The following is a 21024-nucleotide window of genomic DNA, read 5'->3' as shown; positions in this document are numbered from 1 at the left end:
GGCATAAGCACTGCTTGTTACCTTTGCATTTGATGAGGAGATCCTTCCTCTTGCATTCTTTGGTTATCTTCATGCACGCTTTCTGGACTCTTCTATACATGTAATTTTTTTTGTAGAGTGCATCCAGATTCATAAGAGCACTTTGGTAGTGCTTACCAAGAGAAGTGCTTTCAAGTCTTTTTCCACGCATTTGAAGTTCTTGGAGAATTTCCTCTCCTAGTGGATCAGGCAAGTTGTTAAGATAACCTATCTTGAGATTAATATCATTAGAGAGTGTAGTATCTTTTTGAGATAAGATCATAATGTTTTTCCATATCTTTTATCTTAAATGAGTAGCATCTAATCTTTATGTATTCCTCTCTAGCTTGGGTAATGTGGTCTTCCCAGATACCACAAAACTCCTCAAGGATTGTGGATATGAAAACATCCAGATTTGGAACCTGTGAAATTTATAACCGCCTATAATCTCCAAGGTTTATCCACCCGATTCTAAGTCTTCCGATAAATTTAGAAACAACCCTTCCAATGACCTCTTCGAGAGTAATCCCTCCCTTCATCATTTCTTTTGCATACCAAGCACGGAGTTCAAGGATCTTATCCCTCCACTGATTTGAAGGTATTCCTTCTAATGAAATGGTTGGTACATTACCATTTGGACTGTTCAAACTTTGTATGGGAATAGCAGATGAGGTGTTTTCTGAGAGATTGATGTTGTTGTCAATCGCTTCGTCATCTATAAGATTGTTATATTCCAATCTGTGGGTGGATGGCAAGGTCATCATCGTGGATCTGGGAGGCTGTATCTCTTCCTCAGATGATTCCTCATCCATTATAATAGGAAGTGCTAATCTTGTGGCTTAACTGATTAACAATTGTCCTATAAAACCTTTCTTTTAATTTAAAAGGTATTCTATGATCACATAGCATGCTCGAAGCACTTCTCTATTTTACTAAACCTGCTTTAACTTTATGCATTACATCTTTTTTACTTTCTCCTTCAACTTGTATAATAGATCCAAAATGTCAAACCACTAGTGCTGTTGATTTCTTTACCATCAAGTTTAACCTTTTCTTCAATATTCCTCCTATTATGACTGAAATTACATTTCTTATATTATGTCTTCTTTCTACTTATCCTAAAACTTCTATATTTTAAAGCTTCCCTCATAATTCTAACTTAGATTCTACTCCATCTCTAGTTTCATCAATCAAGACAACATCATCTACAAATAACATAAACCATGAAACCTCATTTTAGATACTCCTCATAAATTCATCCATCACTAGAGAAAAAAGATATAATTTTCCCCTACCATCACATTGTTGTTTCTATCAATATTGAATACTTATGGTTGGTGTTTGTTTTTTGATCTTTGAATTAAAATGACATTTGATTCACAAAATGAAATAGGATGAAAATAGAACAATCAATAGTATAAGAATATAATAAATGTGTTAATATATATATAAGATAAATGATCATATATACAATTAATATCTTTCCAAAAAATATCCGAGTAAATACATGATGGTAAAATTTAAAAATAATCATTTTTACCATTTTCCCTATCTTCACATATGAACCAAGAATGGAAGCTATTAAACCATTTGAAGGTTTAAATACAAATGCATGCAGTTTCTGTGATTTAACTTGTGCTACACAGGCCCTTTTAGTACTTGGAAAACGAGGGAAAAGAAAGAAAAATATAAAGAGCTTAATTTTTTTTTTTTTTTTTGGGTTTTAAAGAAAAAGTAAATAAAATATAATTTATATATATATATATATATATATATATAATTTGAACATTTTTTATTTTATTTTTAATAGTATTTTATATAAAGAGAGAATAAAATATATTGTAAATGAATGAACCAAACATTTAATTTACATGTCATTAATCTTTCAATTACATTTTTTTTTCTCAATTCATTTTCTCTCATAAAACCCCTTACCTGAACAGAGCCCTAGCGATTCTACTTATTCCCTTTACAAATTTCAACCACCAAGAGTCCAAGACCAAATGGAAAAATGTATAATAAGGTACAAAATGGGAAACATAATTTCACTGCTAAAATGCCAAATGGCACTAGGTCAGCTAACCTGCTGAACTCGAATAAACTTCAATCTTGCAATGATTATTTGTCAATATCAAAGTCATTATCCTACAATTTGGAAGCACTCATCCTTCCTTCCAAAAAAAATAAAAAATAAAAATCCATTTTCTACCCCACTGTGCTGGACTTGAAAGACAAAATACATCAAAAGAACAGGAAAAAGAAATCCAAAAGAAAGCCGAAATCAAAATAACTTGATCAGGAGTTCACATAGTAATAAATAGGCCAAAGAATCACATAACTGAGATTACTATACAGTAATTTTATGCCAATAATGAAAACCTAACTTGAGGTGATACCAAATGAGCAGTGTGAGAAGAGAATATGATTACGTTCAGACCATGTTTATGGTGAAGGAGACATATACCCGAGTGTCTGCGTCGCCCCCTAGACCGCCCATCCCTCCTGTGTCATCTTCAGATTTCCAGTAAGTGCTGCAGTTAACAAACACATGACCCATGCAATCAGTTCATCGAACATTACAGTCAAAGATCTGACAGAAATTTAAAAAGGGCCAGGTGGTCCTGGAGGAATAGGAGAAAGGCAAACTAAGTCATTATTATCACAGACTCACATGGCACGTTCCAAAATTCAGTCACAAAGCAGGATAATTGGGCAGCAGGAAGACCAACTATCTTCTTCAAGGGTCTCAGGACCACCTTGAAGCTTGTCTGAGGATAATCACCCAACCATATGCTAAAGATATAACCTTGTATTTGAGAGCCAAGGTAGTAAATTTGGACAAATTATACAGCACAATTTTGTATTCCATTTTCAGCCAAATCCACACAAACCCAAATCTAAGATCTGAATAATCTTAAACATAAGGTTTGTGTTCGAACCTTGGATTAGTTTTATGTGAATTTAGACAAAATGAATACAAAATTACATTTAATTTTGTTAAAACTCATACAAATCCAAATCTAAGGTGTGAAAATCCTTGCTCCCAAACATAACTTAACAGTTTTCATGTCTTAAGAACAGCCAAGTTTGTCTGTATATATGCACATGTAAAGCAAGTTCTATCTGTATGGAGACAAATACTTGTACATCAAATACAAATAATGTCATGGGATAGGTGACAGGCCTAGTCCAGTTTCTTTGAACCAGACTAGGCCCAAGTTTTGTCATATGAGCTGCACAAGGTACAAGAAATAAGAAAAAGCAGAAGGATGAACACAGCAAATTTTACCTATGTGCACTGTCACAGAGTCCTTCTAGGATAGAACGTACTTTCTTCTCACTTTTGGTGGAAGGGGCTAATACAACTGACTGATATCAATCCAACCCAAAAAAAAAAAAAAATGCTTAGCCCAAAAATAAATGTAATGGAAAAAAAAGGTAATTGAATCGTGATAGAGAGTAGGACTTAGTTACCAAGAAAGATGGCGGCAAGCCATATCTCAAGATGCTCTCAGCAAAAACACGCACAGCACAGAAGTGCATCCAGGAGCTGAAAACCTGCAGGACAAGTGCAGCAGAACTAAATTTTCTAGATTTGTGCACTTCCATGATTTACAGAACTGATCCCAAAGAAAACATTAAACTTTGTTTGTTTTAAGCAGTTCAGAGCCATGTCGTGTTTCCTTCAATCGCCACAGGCCACATGAACTATTTTGTCACCAGAGATCAAAAAGCAGTAAATAAGGGGTAAAAAAGCTAATTTAGCCTGCAAAAAGATACTGGTTCGAAGTCCATAAAACAGACTTAGAAACTAGCATTAAACCTAAAAGATACTGGTTCGAAGTCCATAAAACAAACTTAGAAACTGGTACTAAACCTATTATCAATGAGAAATTTATTGATCAATCCTTCGCCAAACAGTTTTCAATTGTGATAACAATGATAACACCACCAATGACACGTCCTTTTTATTGAGGATATAAATCCTCTCCATCAGATTAGACGTCTTCGATATGCAAATCTGATTCAATAGGGGGTCCATGCACCTTGTAGATAAATGTTCAGAGCAAACTTAAGGGCAAGCATGACTGTCAACAGGACCACTCCAATCACACCACATGCCATACACAATAGAATACTGGACAATGCATCCATGTTATGGGATACCAAACTCATATCAAATACATTAAAACTGGTTCTCTAAGATATTATCTGAAATATGTGTGCACGTTTATGCATGTGAGCATGCACAAGCAAGCAGGCGGGCACACAAACGTCCAAAAGAAAGGATCAGTTGATCAGACAAGTTCTACAGCAGTCAAAAATTTCATTTCGGAGTTGACTTTCAGTTTTCAAACACATTTGGGAACAGGACATGAAAAAGTTGAAGACATTGAGAAATTACTTTCAACATTAAACAAAAACCTACATAAATACAAATATCCTTTTTACAAGCTCTAGTTAAATATATGTTTGAATATTGATTACAATACTAGATAAATTTCAAGGGTAACACCAATATTATAATACTAAAATATGAAGAAATGCTTTAGAATTGGTCAAAAACACATCATATGGGCAAGGTGTTCACAGATACACTAGAATTGGTACAAAACACACCATATGGACAACATTGAGAAATCGTTTTCAACATAAAACAAAAGTATATATTTGAATATTGATTACAATACTAGATATAATATTTCAATGGAGACACCGATATTATAACACTAAAATATGGAAAGATGCATTAAACTTGGTCAAAAATACATTATATGGGCAAGGTGTATCCATCCAGATGCACTAGAATTGTTCCAAAATACACCATATGGGCAAGGTTATGATTGTTGAAAGCGGGGCTATGACTGCTAACACAAACAACAACAACAAAACCAAGCTTTAAGTCCCACTAGATGGGGTCGCCTATATAAATCCTTTTCCGCCAATTTATGCGATCATGGATCATTTCTTTTGGCAGGTTCTGTGATATGAAATCCTTACTCACTATCTCCTTCCAAGTTATTTTAAGTCTACCCCTACCCCTTCTGCTGCCCCCCACAGTAACTAACTCTTGCTCACTAGCGCACCATGTGGCCTACGTTGCAAGTGTCCATACCATCTGAGTCATCCCTCCCTTATCTTATTTTCTATAGGAGTTACACCTAACTTACCGCAAATATGTTCATTCCTTAATTTATCTTTCAATGTTATACCACTCATTCGTCTAAACATTCTCATCTCGACAAATTTTACTTTTTGAATATTCTGTTTCTTCATCGCTCAACATTCTCATCGATATAGCATACATGGTCTTATAGCTATCCTATAAAACTTCCCTTTTAATTTTAAGGGTCTTCTACGATCACAAAGCACACTTGAAGCACTTCTCCATTTTACCCAAACTGCTTTAATGCATTACATCATCTTCAATTTCTCCTCCAACTTGCATAATAGATCCAAGGTATCGAAATCTAAGTGTGCTATTTATTTTTTCATCATCAAGTTTAACTTTGTCTCCAATATTCCTTCTATCATTACTAAAATTACATTTCATATATTCTATCTTATTTCTACTTATCCCAAAGCCACTAGATTCCAAAACTTCTCTCCATAATTTTAACTCAGCCTCTACTCTGTCCCTAGTTTCATCAATTAATACAATATTATCTGCAAACAACATACATCATGGAACCTCTTTTTGAATACTCTTAGTTAGTTGATCCATCACTAAAGCAAAAAGATACGAGCTTAAAGCAGATCCTTGATGTACACCTATGGTGATTGGAAATTCTCTAGTTTCTCCATCTATAGTCCTTAAACTAGTCATTACTCCATCGTACACACCCTTAATGACATTAGTATGCCTACTACATACACCCTTTTGTTTCTAAAACCCACCGTAGAACTTATCTAGGTATCCTATCATATGCTTTCTCTAGGTCAATAAATATCATATGCAAGTCCCTCTTCTTTTCCCAAAACTTTTTCATTAGTCTTCTTAAAAGATATATAACTTTTGTGGTAGATCTTCTAGGCATAAAACCAAATTGATTTTCTGAGACCTTCATTTCTAACATTAATCTTTGTTCAACTACCATTTTTCATAGTTTTATCGTATGACTTATAAGTTTAATTCCATGATAGTTATTACAATTTTGAATATCTCCTTTATTCTTGTATATAGGTATTAAAGTACTTTTCCTCTATTCATTTGACATTTTCTTAGTTTTTATAATTGTATTAAATAAATTAGTTAACCATATAATTCCGTTATCACCTAAGCATTTCTAAACTTCAATTGTGACGTTATCTGGTCCTATAGTTTTCCCATTTTTCATCTTTTTTAGTGCAAACTTAACTTCATTAACTTTAATTTTACAAATAAATCTCATATTTTTAATCTTTTCTTCATTTGATAATTTTAAGTTTAAGCCTTCTATTTGGTTTTCATTAAACAACTTTCTAAAGTAACTTTGTCATCTTTCTTTAATGTCTTCGTCCTTAATCAAGACAATATCATCATCACTTTTTATACATTTTACATTTCCTAAATCCTTACTCTTCTTTTCTCTAGCTTTAGCAAGTTTAAATATATCTCTTTCCCTTCTTTTGTATCTAACCTATCATACAAACTATTAAATAATCTGTATTTAACTTCACTAACGGCCTTTTTTGCTACTTTTCTCACCTCCTTACATTTTCAAAGTTATCCATGTTTCTACATTTGTTACACGTTTTATACCAAATTATTTTTGTCTTTACGGCTTTTTGTACATCTTTATCCCACCACTAACTTTCTTTGCTATTCGAGAATCTTCCCCTTGATTCACCTAAAATCTCTTTTGCTATCTTTTTAATAGAGCTAGTTAATCTATTCCAAAGAGTATTTGTATCTATCCCATCCTCTATGATCCAATCCCCATCTTTGATCATTTTATTTTTAATCTTTATTATATTTTCTCCTTTTAGGTTCCACCATCTAGTTCTCTTACACTAGTTTATTTTATCCTTTTTCTTCCATTTTTTAATACATATATCTAACACTAAGACTCTGTGTTGTGTGGTTAGGCTTTCACCTGGAATAACTTTACAATCCTTGCATGATAAACGATCTACCTTCCTAGTAAAAAAAAAAAAAATCTATTTGATTTCTATTTTGTCCACTTTTAAAGGTTATTAAGTGTTCTTCTCTCTTCTTAAAGCAAGTATTCGTTATACTAAAATCATATGACTAAGATCATCTCCCCAGGCTCATTTTTGTCTCCATATCCATATCCTCTATTTATCCTCTCATAATTTTTATTATCCCTTCCAACGTGTCCATTCAAATCTCCTCCTATAAATATTTTCTTAGTCTCCGGTATGCCTTGTATAATACTATCCATATCTTTCCAAAATTGTCTCTTAAGATTTTTTGCTAAGCTGACTTGAAGAGCATAAGCACTAATAATATTTATTATCTCTTGTCCTAATACAATCTTGATTTTTGTAATTCTATCCCCTACTCTATTTACATCAACAACACTATCTTTTAAGTTTTTGTCTATAATAATTCCAACTCCATTCTTATATTTTTCTTTTCTAGTGTACCAAAGTTTAAATCTTGATTTATCAATTTCTCTAACTATGACTGCTGACACCGTTAAGTTAGTATCATCAAACCGAATTAAATAACAGAAATAAAGAAAAATATCCTAGCAAATACTATCGAGACATTTAAAATATTGGATCAGACATTAATAGGCTATTTATCCTAACAGAAATAAATTCCCTATTTTTAAGCTTAGAAGAATATGATTTTTTTTTCCTAATTCTGAAACACAGCATAAATGACAAACAATTCATATTCAATAAAAAGAAATGGTCATTGCACTTGTTGAATAAATCTGACAATAGATTGACAATACCTATTTAATTCTAACCATGTTGCATATGTTCTAACAATGGATATTTTAAAAAATTGCTACCAGAAAAATATTGAAAAATATTATTCTTCAAAATAAAAATACAGTCCAGCCATATTCAGTTAAGATCGATGAATTGGACTTCAATATTTTAATTCGTCCAAACTTAATTTGCACATAAAAGACCCAAAAAAAAATGAAAAGTTTCAAAGTCCTTACGACATTTTGTTCTAGTCCATCCTCAAATTTGAAAACCTTAGTCCCACCAAAAAAAGAAAAAAGAAAAACAACACCAACAACAAAAACAAGGAAACAAAATCTTATCACTAGTCTTGTACAGCTTAACATTTTTCATGCATACATGCCACCAAAAATCTTTGACCAAGGAAATGAAAGAAAGAGGAGATAAGAAGCTTGTTAAAGCTTGATATAAAATTTTGGTCTGCAACTTCACAACTTCTTTTAGTAAAGTAGCAATTTAATGGAATGAGATACATGGTTGCCAGGAAATCTTAGGTTCAAGTCATGTTGCCCACGTTTATTATGTTGTATTAAAATTTATCTTATTCCCTGCAATAGGTGTTATTTATCGTTATTTTATCTCTCAGCATGCAGGGGATTGTTAAAGCTTGACATGGATAGATGGCCCACAATCTAATGGCTTAAGCTTTTAGATAAAGTGGTCATCTAACAAGGACTATCATTATGCGCAACCAAAAATCTAAGTCATATATTTAAAATTTCAAAATTTTCCTAGGATTAGTGTGTTGATAAACCTCCAACATTTAGCCTTATGTATCCTATTTGCTAAGTTCAAAAAAAGCAACAAGAATGCCATTGAAGACACATCAAGATAAAGAGAAATTTTATTTTTTCTTCCACCATGAGCAATTTCTAAAATTGGTAATCACACATTCTTTTATAGAATCTAGAGACATAGTTATCATGCTTTCTGGATAAATCCCTACTTCATTTTCCACATGTCTGGAACTTATGGTGCCCATTAAAAAATTAAATAACATAATAAGATAACCGAACAATCTTTTGTAGTAAAAAAGAACAGTTCTCAACATCTTACTGAAGTTGCAGTAGAATGAAAATAGTATTATACAAAACCAGCACAATGGTCTCAAATTTCACAATCATGGACTTGCCAAGGGAAAGAAAAAAAGAAACCAAAAAAAATCAGTTCTCAACATCTTACTGAAGTTGCAGCAGAATGAGATAATATTACACAAAACCAGCACTATGGTCTCAAATCTCTAATCATTCACTAGCCGAAGGAAAGGCGTACAGCTAAATAATAGACATTAAGGCTTAGTTGAGTTTACACTCTAGACTTTACAGTGAGGTTATTGATCCTGCTTCCAGACTTGTTTAATTTTTTTCTAACTGAAGCCTGAGATATAGAAATTTGGAGGCAGATTTTTTTAATAAAAAAGAGCCATTAATTTAGATGACTATTTCCATAACTCTGTACAAAAAGTCCCTCCCTTTTTTTTTCAATACTTCATTATTTTGTCTTCAACTAATGTCTTTTTTTCCTCCCTGTGTTCCTGTAGAGGAGGAATCCCCACCCCAACAAAATCCACCCCTCCTCCCCCCCCCCCCCCCTCAACAAAAAACAAGCAGCTGATGGCATTGAAGATTCCAAGTTCTTCATTAAAATTCCAATCACAGATCAATCCTTCAATACCTTCTATGAAAACAATTAATAATTCAATTAAATTTTACTACTAAAATGAATCATTAGCCACCAAAAAAAAAAAAGTATAAAGAAGCTTTTAAGACAATAAAATTACCTCCCCATAGCTGGTATAGCACCATTGCAAAAGAGAGCTTCTCAACGTGTCCTGGTCTAGCATCAGTTTTTCTAATTCCTGCTTTCGAGTCTCCTGTGTTTCTGGATTATATTCAAAATCACGAATCTGTATCACATGAGGTATCCGACATACACAATCAGAAAAACACAATCAACCAAGACCAGTACAGAACAAATGATTTATTCCAAAATTTTATAAAAATTTTTTGCAAGATTTTCACTCAGGAATACTAACAAGGATATTCCCAGATAATATGAAATATCATTACTGTTTGAAATATCAAAACTGTTTATATAAAAATCCCTCCAGTCAGAAATGAGCTATGTCGATGATGAACTCACTTGAAAGCTTCTCTCCCTCGCACCAGCCTTAAAATTATCCGCAACACGGGCAAACAATGTTACAGTATATAGAGCATATTCATTGTCCTCGTGCAATTTCTTTGAAGATCTGGGAACCTAAATGAATTAGATCAAGCAATCAATAGTATTTACTAAATCAAAATGAATGTAGTGAGAGAAAAAATAAAAAAAAGAAGATAAATGATTTAATTTAAATTATTAAGGTGAACATATAAATTATTGAACAAAAAAACATAGGCAATGGTCCTGTGCAACAGAAAAAGCCCTAGCTGTTTGAGCCTTATGAGCAACTATGGCATGCAAAAAGGCTAGGGCTAGGTCCATACTCTCACTACTACTTATGGCCTATGGGCCTGTGCTTAGCGTGACCAAAACTATTAAATTAAACCAGCAAACCATGTAAACACTTAACACGTGACCAATGGAAATGCATTTCATCAATAAATTTTACTAACCGGTCAAATAAAGTAATCATACCACTATAGATCATAAGTGCAAAAGTAAAATGACAGATTCATGGTGCAAACAAGCTTCAAAGAGTGGTGGTCATCAACAATGTAGCCAGAAATCAAAGCTTTTACCACGTAGGTCGCAAGAGACTCATAGCTTGACAACCAATCCTTCTGTGAATACTTGGGGACAACAGCAAGAAGCGTCACCAAATGTTCTGAAGTGATGATGTCCTCTGGCTTCACTAAATTGGACAGATCACGAACAGCTAAGCTGAAATAATTGAAACCAAAAAATCAGCCCAAAAACTCGTGATAAAGAAGGCCTTGTGCTAAAATTTGAAGTCAAGTGGCAGTATCCTGTATTAAAGCAAAAGCACAACATCTTAGACAATTCTCCCATCACTGTAAGCATGCTGAGCACTTGTACACAGACTACGCAACATATACAAAAATGACTAGATTTATTTGCACCTGATACATGTGTTATTCCCTTCTATTCACAAACATTTTACAAAGACATGACTATCACTAGATGCTTAATGACTACCCAATGACATTGAAGCTGTTATTTGAATAAGTTAAGCACCTGAAAATTTTCCATGATTCTGCATTATGCAAGCACATGCAAATGAGCATCCATGTTCCACACAATGAATCCATAAGTCTACAGAGCCTAAATCTTGGAAAGCAGCAATCATATTATTGTCAAGTTGCTTTATATAAGACATACCTTCCACTTTGCTTTCTGTTTATGGCATTAAGCTGACTACGCACATTATTATACTCAGCAACACGAACCTGACATAGATAAGACAAATAATGATCAACTTTACATGAGGGTTCACCAGAGAAAAACTCAATTTTCTCAGTCAAGTATTTCACAAAAATATCTCGTGGCAAGAGCACCACCCAATTTTTCTAAGGGCAAAAGACACTAACCTCTCATGAGGTTTAGCAAAAAGACACGGATCTCCCCTAATGTTACAAAAATTCCACAATCCACCCCTAGGGTTTCAAAAATTCCATACACCTATCCGACATTTGATTTTTGGAACACTTATACCCCTCAAAACAAATATAAGGGAAGGTCTTTGTCTTTTCAGAAAACCTCAAGGGAGGTCTCTGAAAATTTTGAAATATCAAGGGAGGTTCTAGGTATTTTTGAATCCTAAAGGGAGGTTCATGTCTTTTCACCAAAACTGATGGAGGTCAGTTTCTTTTATCCTTTTTCTAATCTAAACCAAAAAAAGGGATGGAATAAGCTAAACCAATGTTATTCAGGATAGAACTTGATATACATAGTTTGCCTATAAGCTAACAGCTTAAGCTTTTAGGTAAAGCAGTTGCTTAAAATGGTATCAAAGCGATAGTTACCAGGAGGTCCTAGATTCTAGTCTTGTTGCCCACATCTGTTGTGTGGTGGTTAAAATTTATCAGTGTTATTTAACATATTTTTTCATCTCTCACGTGCAATCAGGCTGGATGTGGAAGGAATGTTAAAGCCTGATATACATTGTTAGCCCACACAACCTAACAGCATTAGTTTTAGGTAAAGTGGTAATTTAACACATACAACAACAAAACACACACACAAACACAAGCATACATACCCATGCACCATGAACTCTGTTAAGATAATTCTTACAAAAGAATTGCAAATAAAAAATCTGTAAAAAATAGTCAGTAATATTAAACAAACATGAATTAGTACTGGGACAGCAATGGATCGGAAAGGGACCTTCTCTTGATTCAAAAATGGGGAAGCTGGTAGTGTCTCCATTTTATTTTTTTCAAGAATAAATAAAATATTTTTTTCTGAGACAACATTTTTAAAGAAGCGGCGAGTCTAATTGATCCCTATAATAAGAAAATCAGCCCATATAATCAAGAGATTTTACATCTGGGGACTAGGTTACAAGATGAGAGGGATAGGCATCCACCTAAAAGAGGTCTCATTATTGGATTGAATTCTCATGGGGGTAAAATAGCAAATGAAACTCCACATGCTTAAAACCACCCATTCCACTACTGAGATCCTTATCCTCTACTTCATCATAAGATTTTTTTTTTTAAGTGTTATTAACAATGATTTAAAAAGGCCGTGGAGTATTACATGGTGTTTTATTAATAACTTGGAATATTCATACTTTAATATTCTTAAACTAAATTATGACCATATATTACTAATTTATTTTCAAAATATATCTAAAATTTATTAAGTATTATAAAAATGTTTTATACAATATTATCCACATGCAATCACGTGCACGCAATTACTAGTAGCCCAAAATGAACAAGCAAATAATTAGTTTGACATGGCCATACATGCCATCTCAACCAGTAGGTCTCACTGATAACTCAAGTCAAGCTGACCAAGTAACCTAGTTGAATGAGTTAAAAGGTTGACTTTTCAAAAATTTGCTTGTGTCGTCCATCATATTAAGAGTTACTTGATTGGCCGTGTGTTGACCCTATGGGTCATATCCCGATTTTGATAATGACAAATACTCAAGTATTTGACGACTTTCTAGTTCATGTGCAGGTTTATATTAGTAGATACATTGATGGCACGTGAAAACTTGAAGCCTAAAGACCTTGAAGATTAGTTGATGTTGTAATTTATATTATCATCCAATTCGGGTCTGTAATAGTAATTAAGAGAAAAATATCTGCAATATTTAATGCATATCATGCATGTATGAAGTACAAACTCAAAGACCTTAGAACGACTCTAAGTCCCTACACAAAATCAAGACCATAAATGGACCTTAGGGAACACCCACTCTAAGTCCTAGGGTCATTTCTAGGCCTTTTTCGGTGTCCTTAAAAAGGCCTAGAAATGACCCTACGACACTCAATCATGCATATATATGTTTGGTCATTTGATTAGGGTGATTGCATAATTAAGAAGAACTGAAATGTATGAAAAATACACATTCGGTCGACCGTACTTGTTAGTACAAAATCCTCCCGGTCGACTGAACCGGGTTCGGGTCAACAATTTGACCATGCTCCGATCAACCGAACTTGTCCAGTTTATTTTCACCCAGTCAACCGAACTCTCTAGGAGTCAACATTTTGACCATCTGGTCGACCGTGCCCAAAATGAATAACAACACCCTGGTCAACCGAGTTCCCACGTGTGAGAACTCAACGGTCTGGTCGACCGACCTAGATAGTTTAAATGGTTCCCGATTGACTGAACCGCACCAAATGAAAAAATCGCCCTTGGACTTACAAGTCCGGTCGACCAAATTTGTAGTTCAATTTGTTCCCGATCAACCGAACCATGCATAGCTCGGTCAACCGAACTTCCTTCGGTCGACCGGTGCTCTCGGGTTGCCCCATTATTTTGACCGTGGTTTAATTTTTTAAATAGGATTAATTATGCTAAAATGTTTTAAAACAATCCTAAGAATATCCTATATGTCCCCAACGGCTATAATTTTTCCTACTTCTATATATAGCCCTTCGTTTGCAAAAATTAGCATGAGATTAGCAAAACAATTAGCAAATATCCTCTAAACCTCAAAAACCTATTTTTGCCTACTCCACTCCAAATGCTCTCATATATTCATTCCCTTGATACATCTTAGCATTGTGAGTATATTTTGTGTGCTAGTGCTTATTAGGCATTGCTAATACTCTCATTGTCTTGCTTGAATATTTAATATTGATTTTGGGGAGTTTGACATAGTTTATCCCACAGATTTTTATTGATAAAATCTTGTGTTGGGATAAACTCATAAGCTTATGGATCTTTGCATTGTCATTGCAAGATTCCTATAACTTTATTTTTGTGTGCAAAATATTTTACAAAACTAGATTTTAAACAACTCTTGTGCTAGATACATTTGAGAAAATATTTTTGAGGTTGTTTGAATACTCTGATTGACATCTTTGAAACCCTAAGCTTACATTGAGATATTTTGCATTTTGTTTCAAAGAAAATCTTGTTTATACACTCTTGTGCATATTTCAAATTATCCATAATATTGAGTGTTGATTGCACATGTAGAGCACCGAGCTTATAGTTATTACATCATTGAGGTGCATTGATTATATTGAGTTGTATTGGTACACATACCTGCTTGTGTAAGAAGCATATTTCCGTACACAAATTTTATACACATTGGTTGTATTCTAAGCGCGGGCCTGAAGAGGGATACAGGATACTAGCCCTGTTGAATAGTCCCGAATTGGCTTAAACACGGTTAGGAAAGTTAGGTGTGTCATCTTGATAAAGCGTGTTGGTTGAGGTCAGCCCCTTTAATTGACCTGATTATAAACGGTGCCGCTCCACCCGTTAAGTGAGCTTATAGTGTAATCCTTGTGCTGGTGTAGCCAAGGCGAGGACGTAGGCACAGTTGGCTGAACCCCGATAACATATCGTGTGTCTGTTTATATTTCCGCACTTTATATTTATCGCACGTGTTTGTTATGATGTGAATGATGCGCATGATTTAAATTTCCACATCTTATATTATCTGCGCATTTGGGATTTGTATAAAAAGACCCTAAGTTACCAAATCACATTGACTTCTAACTTAACCTAGGAGAAAAGTTTAAAATTGCAATTCACCCCCCCCCCCTCTTGGGAATACACCAAAGTTAACACCATGTATAGTAAAAATCAATCAATAAATCTAACCACCTAATGTTATTGGAAATGTGATTATAATTACAGACCATGTGATTAGTTATTTAGACTCAAAAATCGACACAAACATGCATGCATGCACACATACAATCACTAAAATAACTAAATTCACTATGAATAATTTTAAAACTACCCTAGGAAATTCATCCTTTGAATTGTGAAAAATGACTCATCCTATCTAATCGAAGTTTGTCAATTTAAGTTATCAAAGAATGTTGAGCAAAATGTTGAGAAATTTATTTATTTATTTATTTATTGATGGAAAAAGAAAAAATTAATTAAAAAAACAAGAATGTACAAAACATGAGAATAAGAAATCCTCTTAATCGAAACAAAAACAAAAAGAATTAAAAAATAAATAAAGGAAAAAACACCAGTCAAACCAACAAAGAAAGTCATTCCATTGGATATGTGAGAAGCTCACTCCTTTCAAACAGCCAAAAACAACACACCATAACAAAGCCAGGTAATGGATTTTTTCAGATAACAACAAAATATTCAGCTTCTTCCCAGAAAAAAGACAGGCTAGGCTCCAATCATAATGCTACAAAACCATTTTCCCGATCAGGATAAAAAAAGGAACTGCTAATAAGGCCCCCACCATACCCGGGCAAACCCAACTTTCTCTCAATAAACCAAAAGGTTTGTTCCACTCTTTACAAGAAAAATCACACCATAAAAACAAATGAGAAGTTGTTTTTGAACAATTAAAGCATAAAATGCATACATTTAGAGGAAGTGCCTTCAAAAGCCTTCTACAACAAGTCATTGGTGTTGACTCCATTAAGCACAACTAATCAACTAAAGCCTTAATATTGGTGGAAACTTTGGCCTTCCAGATTTTTTATGGAGCAAAAGAAAAATTAGAACTAGTTAAAAAATCGCAAAAGGATTTGCAAGAATAAACCCCCAAATCAAAAGACCAAGAACAACAATTCGCTCCAAAAAAGAGGTGATAATTAGTCAATGTCAGCAGCAAAAAAAAAAAAGGCGCTTATCCACCTCCCTATCATTAAGAGATCTATAAAAGTGAAAATCTCAAGAAGGTAGCACCATCCGAAACAACAAAAGAGAAGTAATAGCAACATTATGCCCCGAACTCAAGCAATAAAGACGAGGAGAAGAAGTGGACAAAGCCACATTCCCCCACCCAAAGATCTTCCTAAAAACGTATACGAGAACCCTCACCTGGAACAAACTTAGCGTGAGGAATAAAGAGGGGATAAATATGAGAGATAGATCTCCATGGACTTTCCGAAGAACATCTAGATCCCAAGTTAGTATCCCAACCATTCACATGCAACCCAAAGTTACTTTTAATGACTCTATGCCAAAGGGATGAATCCTCCAAGGGAACCGCCAAAGCAATTTAGCCATGATAGCTGTGTTTTTAGACACCAATTTTCCAAGACCCAAACCAAACTCCATTTTAGACTTACACACCACATCCCAACCAACCAAATGAGCCTCGTCCCCTGACCCCTAACCAAAGGAAATCTCTCATAATTTTCTCGAGCTTACTAGCAGTCCAAAGAACAAAGGGGGGCGTCCTAGCAAGACAAGCCTAAACAAGTGTATTTCAACCCCTGCAAGAAAATAATACACCTTTCCAACCATCTAAATGCTTGGACATCCTCTCCACTACTGGATGCAAAAGCTCCTCTATCTAGGATGATCATCCAAAAGGACTCTTAAATTAAAACAATGGCCAATCCAAAATACAACGACCTGTACTGAGGCCAGGTCCATAACTCTACCAACACTCGGATTAAGAACAGAACCTACCACTCTTACCCAAATTAATTTACTCAAAAGGTCTGGAGGAGGCTCAAAATATTTAAAAAAGATATGTGATCAGCTAAAAAGAACATGGTATCATCAGCAAATTGAAGGTGAAAAACAGCCACCCCCTCCTCCTCCCCACTTCCAAACCTTTCACCAATCCTTTATCCACCACCCTGTTAACCAATCTGCTCAAAACATCAACCACTAGAACAAACCAAGACAGGGAGAGTGGATCCCCTTGTCCAACGCCCCACAAGGCACTAACCAAGATTTTGGTGCACCATCCACTATAACAAACTGAAAAACATTGGACATACAACTCCTCATCCACAACACCCCCTCTAACCCTCTTTCTTACAAATATCTTGTCCAAAAAATTCCAACTAACATCATAAGCTTTTTCAAAATCCAATTTAAAAATTATCTCCTTTTCATTTCTCCTCTGGGTGTCCACTACCTCATTAGCAATCAAAATAACATCCACAATCCGTCCACACACTTTGAGCCTTAAAAATAGCCTTATCAAGCTCAGCACTCAACCTATGAGCAAGCACTTTAGCAATAATCTTATAAGGTCTAGAATCTAAAATCTCAATAGACCTACTCTTCTTAGGCACAAAAGTGATGAAAGTGGAGTTCGTGCTCTTACTCAGAATCCCATTCGAATAGAATTCATTAAACACCTTCAACTAATCCCCCTGGATCACATCCCAACAGTCTTGAAAGAAAGCCATGTTCAACCCAACCAGACCCAAAGCCTTGTCCCTATCCATCCAAACACAGTATCCCTCACTTCCTCCTCCTCAAGCAGTCTCTCCAACCAAGATATTCGTCCAGAAATAGAATTCCAGTCTAACCCGTCAATCATAGGTCTACAAGATCCTCCTTGATATAAAGGTTTGAGTAAAAATAACTGATCCCAGAAGTAATTTTTTGATAATAAAAGAAGAATTCACTAATTGAACAAGAATATACAGCTAGGAGAATAAGATATCTCCTTAACTGGACTGATCCCAGAAGTAATCAAACAAGGATCTGAAAAATGACCTCACCTCTACAGAAATCCAATTCCTCAATCAAGTTTTTCCTCATCTACTAGCTAACTCAGGAGAAAATTTCAAATTACAATCTCTCTTTAAGCCATTTAAATATCTTCTACTTCCAACTTCTCACTTCCTTAGAAATCAAATCTTCCATCTCATTCTTCAATGAAACCCTATTTGCTCACTCTCCAAAAGACTAACATATCCTTCTTTTCTATCTTGGTAACCCAACTCACGTTACTCACCCAACCCAAAATGCTAGCTTTCCTAATCCTAAATCCTAAAATCACCAAACACCTCCCTATTCCACATGTTTGAGGTCCCTTCAAGATGCTTAAGCTTCCTCATAAACCCAAACCCTTCCCACCACCTCTCCAAATCCTTACTCCAAGAATTCCTAACCAAAGACTGAAGAGAATTATGATCTGACCACATATTTTCAAAATGAAAAGGATAGGGCCCTAAGAAACCTTGCTACACTCCAACAAGATAGGAAAGTGATCAAAGTTCAGACGTAGGTCTAAATAGGACAATTTGGGAAAGATTCATATACTCAAAGAGTGTTACTCAAACGGAGAACACTCAACCCGCAATCCCAAAATCTATCAAAATAAAAATGATGCATGCTCAAAGTAGCCCCCCCACTCCCCTTTTCAAATAAGAACCTAGCAACGTCAAAATCACCACCTATAATCCACCTAGGGGGAACAAAATCCAAAAATAGCATAAAACACATCCCAAAAGCCAGTACAGAAAGTAAGTCTGGAAGGCCTGCATAGAGAAGCAACCCACCACTGACCCTTATCCTTCAAATCTACCGGGACAAAAAAGAGAAAAGCCCAACAAGACTATCATCAACTCAGGAAATTGAACAAAAGACAGCCAAACCCCAAGAGGGGAGAAACTCTTGGTCCTTACATCTAAACTCCCAGATGCTCCTCACAACAAACTCCCCACCCCCCCAACCCCACCAACCCCCGAAATCAACATTCCCAAACCTAGTTTCCTGAATAAGCACAATATTAGGAGAATTTCTAGTCAAAACTTCCCTAGTAAGATCCCTCTTCCTATAGTGCCCTAAGCCCCTCATATTTCATCTTCATGATTTTAACTCTTTTTACATCCCTTCCCTACACAATTACTCCCTCATAATTGATCAAAGAAGCTAAAATTTTAAGCTCTTTCTAAACCTTCTTTTTCCTTTTATGGGTTTTAGGACTAATCCCACCCTCACCTCTTGCCTGACATGTCTCACTAGCTTTAAACTCAGGTGCTCAAGGAGTTTTTGCAGGTCTATATGGTCTCAATCACTCCCCCCACCCCCCAAAAGAGCATCTTCCTCAATAAACTCCTCCCTTTAGCATAAAGTATCAAAAGTTGGAATATACCAAATAGGAATAGGAAGGATACCTTCTTTAGACATAGAGGTACTCAAAGCCCCCAAAGGAGAAACTCCTACCACATAATCATCCCCACCCTCACCACTCAGCTCCTTAAACCCCCCCCCCCCCCCCCACGCAGGGGGCAGGCGGAAAATAGGATCACCAAGGGAATCAAAATTTTGCTCAAGAAGAAGAAAAGTAGCCAAAGATCCCTTAAGTCTTTTATCATGTTCTTAGAATGGTCATCACCCACCTACACGTCCTCAAAGATCTTTTTAGGAAAACTTCCCTCAACTTGCTGTTGTTCATGCAAAAAGGCATCTTCCACGAGCACATGATCATCGGAACCAATATCAAAAACACACCTTGGGATGTAAAACAAAGTATCCCCCCTTCAGAATCATACTTTGTCTCAGCTGATCTACTGGCACACCTTTCGCAGAATCACACATGTTGCCCACACCATCTTCTAAGTCGAGAGCCGAAACATCATCTGATTTAGCATCAACCCGAGTCCTCAACACATCCCTTAGAGCAGAAACAACAACAAGAAAACGTGATTAACAGAGACATTTCTTTCGGTAGAATTCTTAGAATCCTTCCAACTGGTTACGAGCTCCTTCTTGAAGAGGAGAACAAACTTTGAGCTACGGCAAAATTACCAAAGACTAGCCCCCCAACTTGCTAACATTTTGTACAATGCATGCCTCCCCTTTGAGCTCCTTCTAAGGCCTGCTCTTCAAGTACATCATTATCTTCTCTCTTTGCCAAATGAGGCCCATCATTAAACACCCCATTGTCCTCAAGCTTGGCTGTACACAACTCAATTTGTTTAGGTCACCCCAAACCTCCAGGTTCTGTAGAGATTTTTTCTTCTCAATGCATGTACCAAAAGTCTTATTTTTACCTAGCGCATTCAGAATAGGTCAACCAACAAAATCAAAAGCCTCCCAACAAACCCTGTAGGGCAACCCAGGCATTTCAAATTTAAATCAAAATCCCTTTGCCAACAGAATGCAAGAGAGCAAGATGAATAATGCATGTGGTCTACTTCCAGACCACAAAACCCATCTTCCTTAACCCACAAAAACTCATCTCCTTCAATAGGGTGAACGATGCATGCCTCCCTGCAAATTCTGAGGTACAAAAAGCCTATAAATCAAGACGATCTAAGTTAAGCACCTTCTGATCAACTTTAAATGCAACATGAACACCCATAAAGCTCCAAAGCACACTACAAAAAGGTCAATTTTCATAAAAGAAAGGTGGGAAATGGAACGAGGGAACAAAGGGATGAGAAAGAGAGAGATCCATGCCAAGAAACCCTTCCTGACTACCAAAAGTGAAGAGAGAGAGAGAGAGAGAGAGAGAGGAGGATCCCATCCATGGCTAATACTTATCTATGTATAAAAATTTATAAAACTATACTTTTATACAAACAAAGAAATTTATTAGGAGTGAGAAGAATGTACAACAAAAAAAGAGAGAAGAAAAGGAAAGGAAATAATCTAGTAGAATGGGAAATCATCCCTTTACATTAGAAAATAAAAAAATAAAAAAAAATAATTAATAAAGATCATAGTATAAAACTAAAA

General features: G+C 35.3%; 1 protein-coding gene across 1 annotated transcript in view; it reads right to left on the bottom strand.

Annotated features, from left to right (window-relative positions):
- Nucleotides 1–2061: 2061 nt before the first annotated feature.
- Nucleotides 2062–21024, bottom strand: part of LOC131159380 (V-type proton ATPase subunit C) — a 33611-nt gene continuing 14648 nt past the window's right edge. The window contains exons 5-11 of the mRNA XM_058114256.1: nt 11290–11357; nt 10689–10830; nt 10087–10203; nt 9725–9850; nt 3493–3576; nt 3308–3387; nt 2062–2549 (exon numbers count right to left, since the gene is read on the bottom strand). Coding sequence (XP_057970239.1) covers nt 2450–2549; nt 3308–3387; nt 3493–3576; nt 9725–9850; nt 10087–10203; nt 10689–10830; nt 11290–11357 — 717 coding nt within the window. The 3' untranslated portion in view covers nt 2062–2449. The remainder of the gene's footprint in view (nt 2550–3307; nt 3388–3492; nt 3577–9724; nt 9851–10086; nt 10204–10688; nt 10831–11289; nt 11358–21024) is intronic.

The sequence above is a fragment of the Malania oleifera genome, chromosome 7 (genome assembly GCF_029873635.1).
Source record: "Malania oleifera isolate guangnan ecotype guangnan chromosome 7, ASM2987363v1, whole genome shotgun sequence".
Lineage (NCBI taxonomy): Eukaryota > Viridiplantae > Streptophyta > Magnoliopsida > Santalales > Ximeniaceae > Malania > Malania oleifera.
Note: the sequence above shows the minus strand (reverse complement) of the source record. Positions and strands in the feature narration are given on the sequence as shown.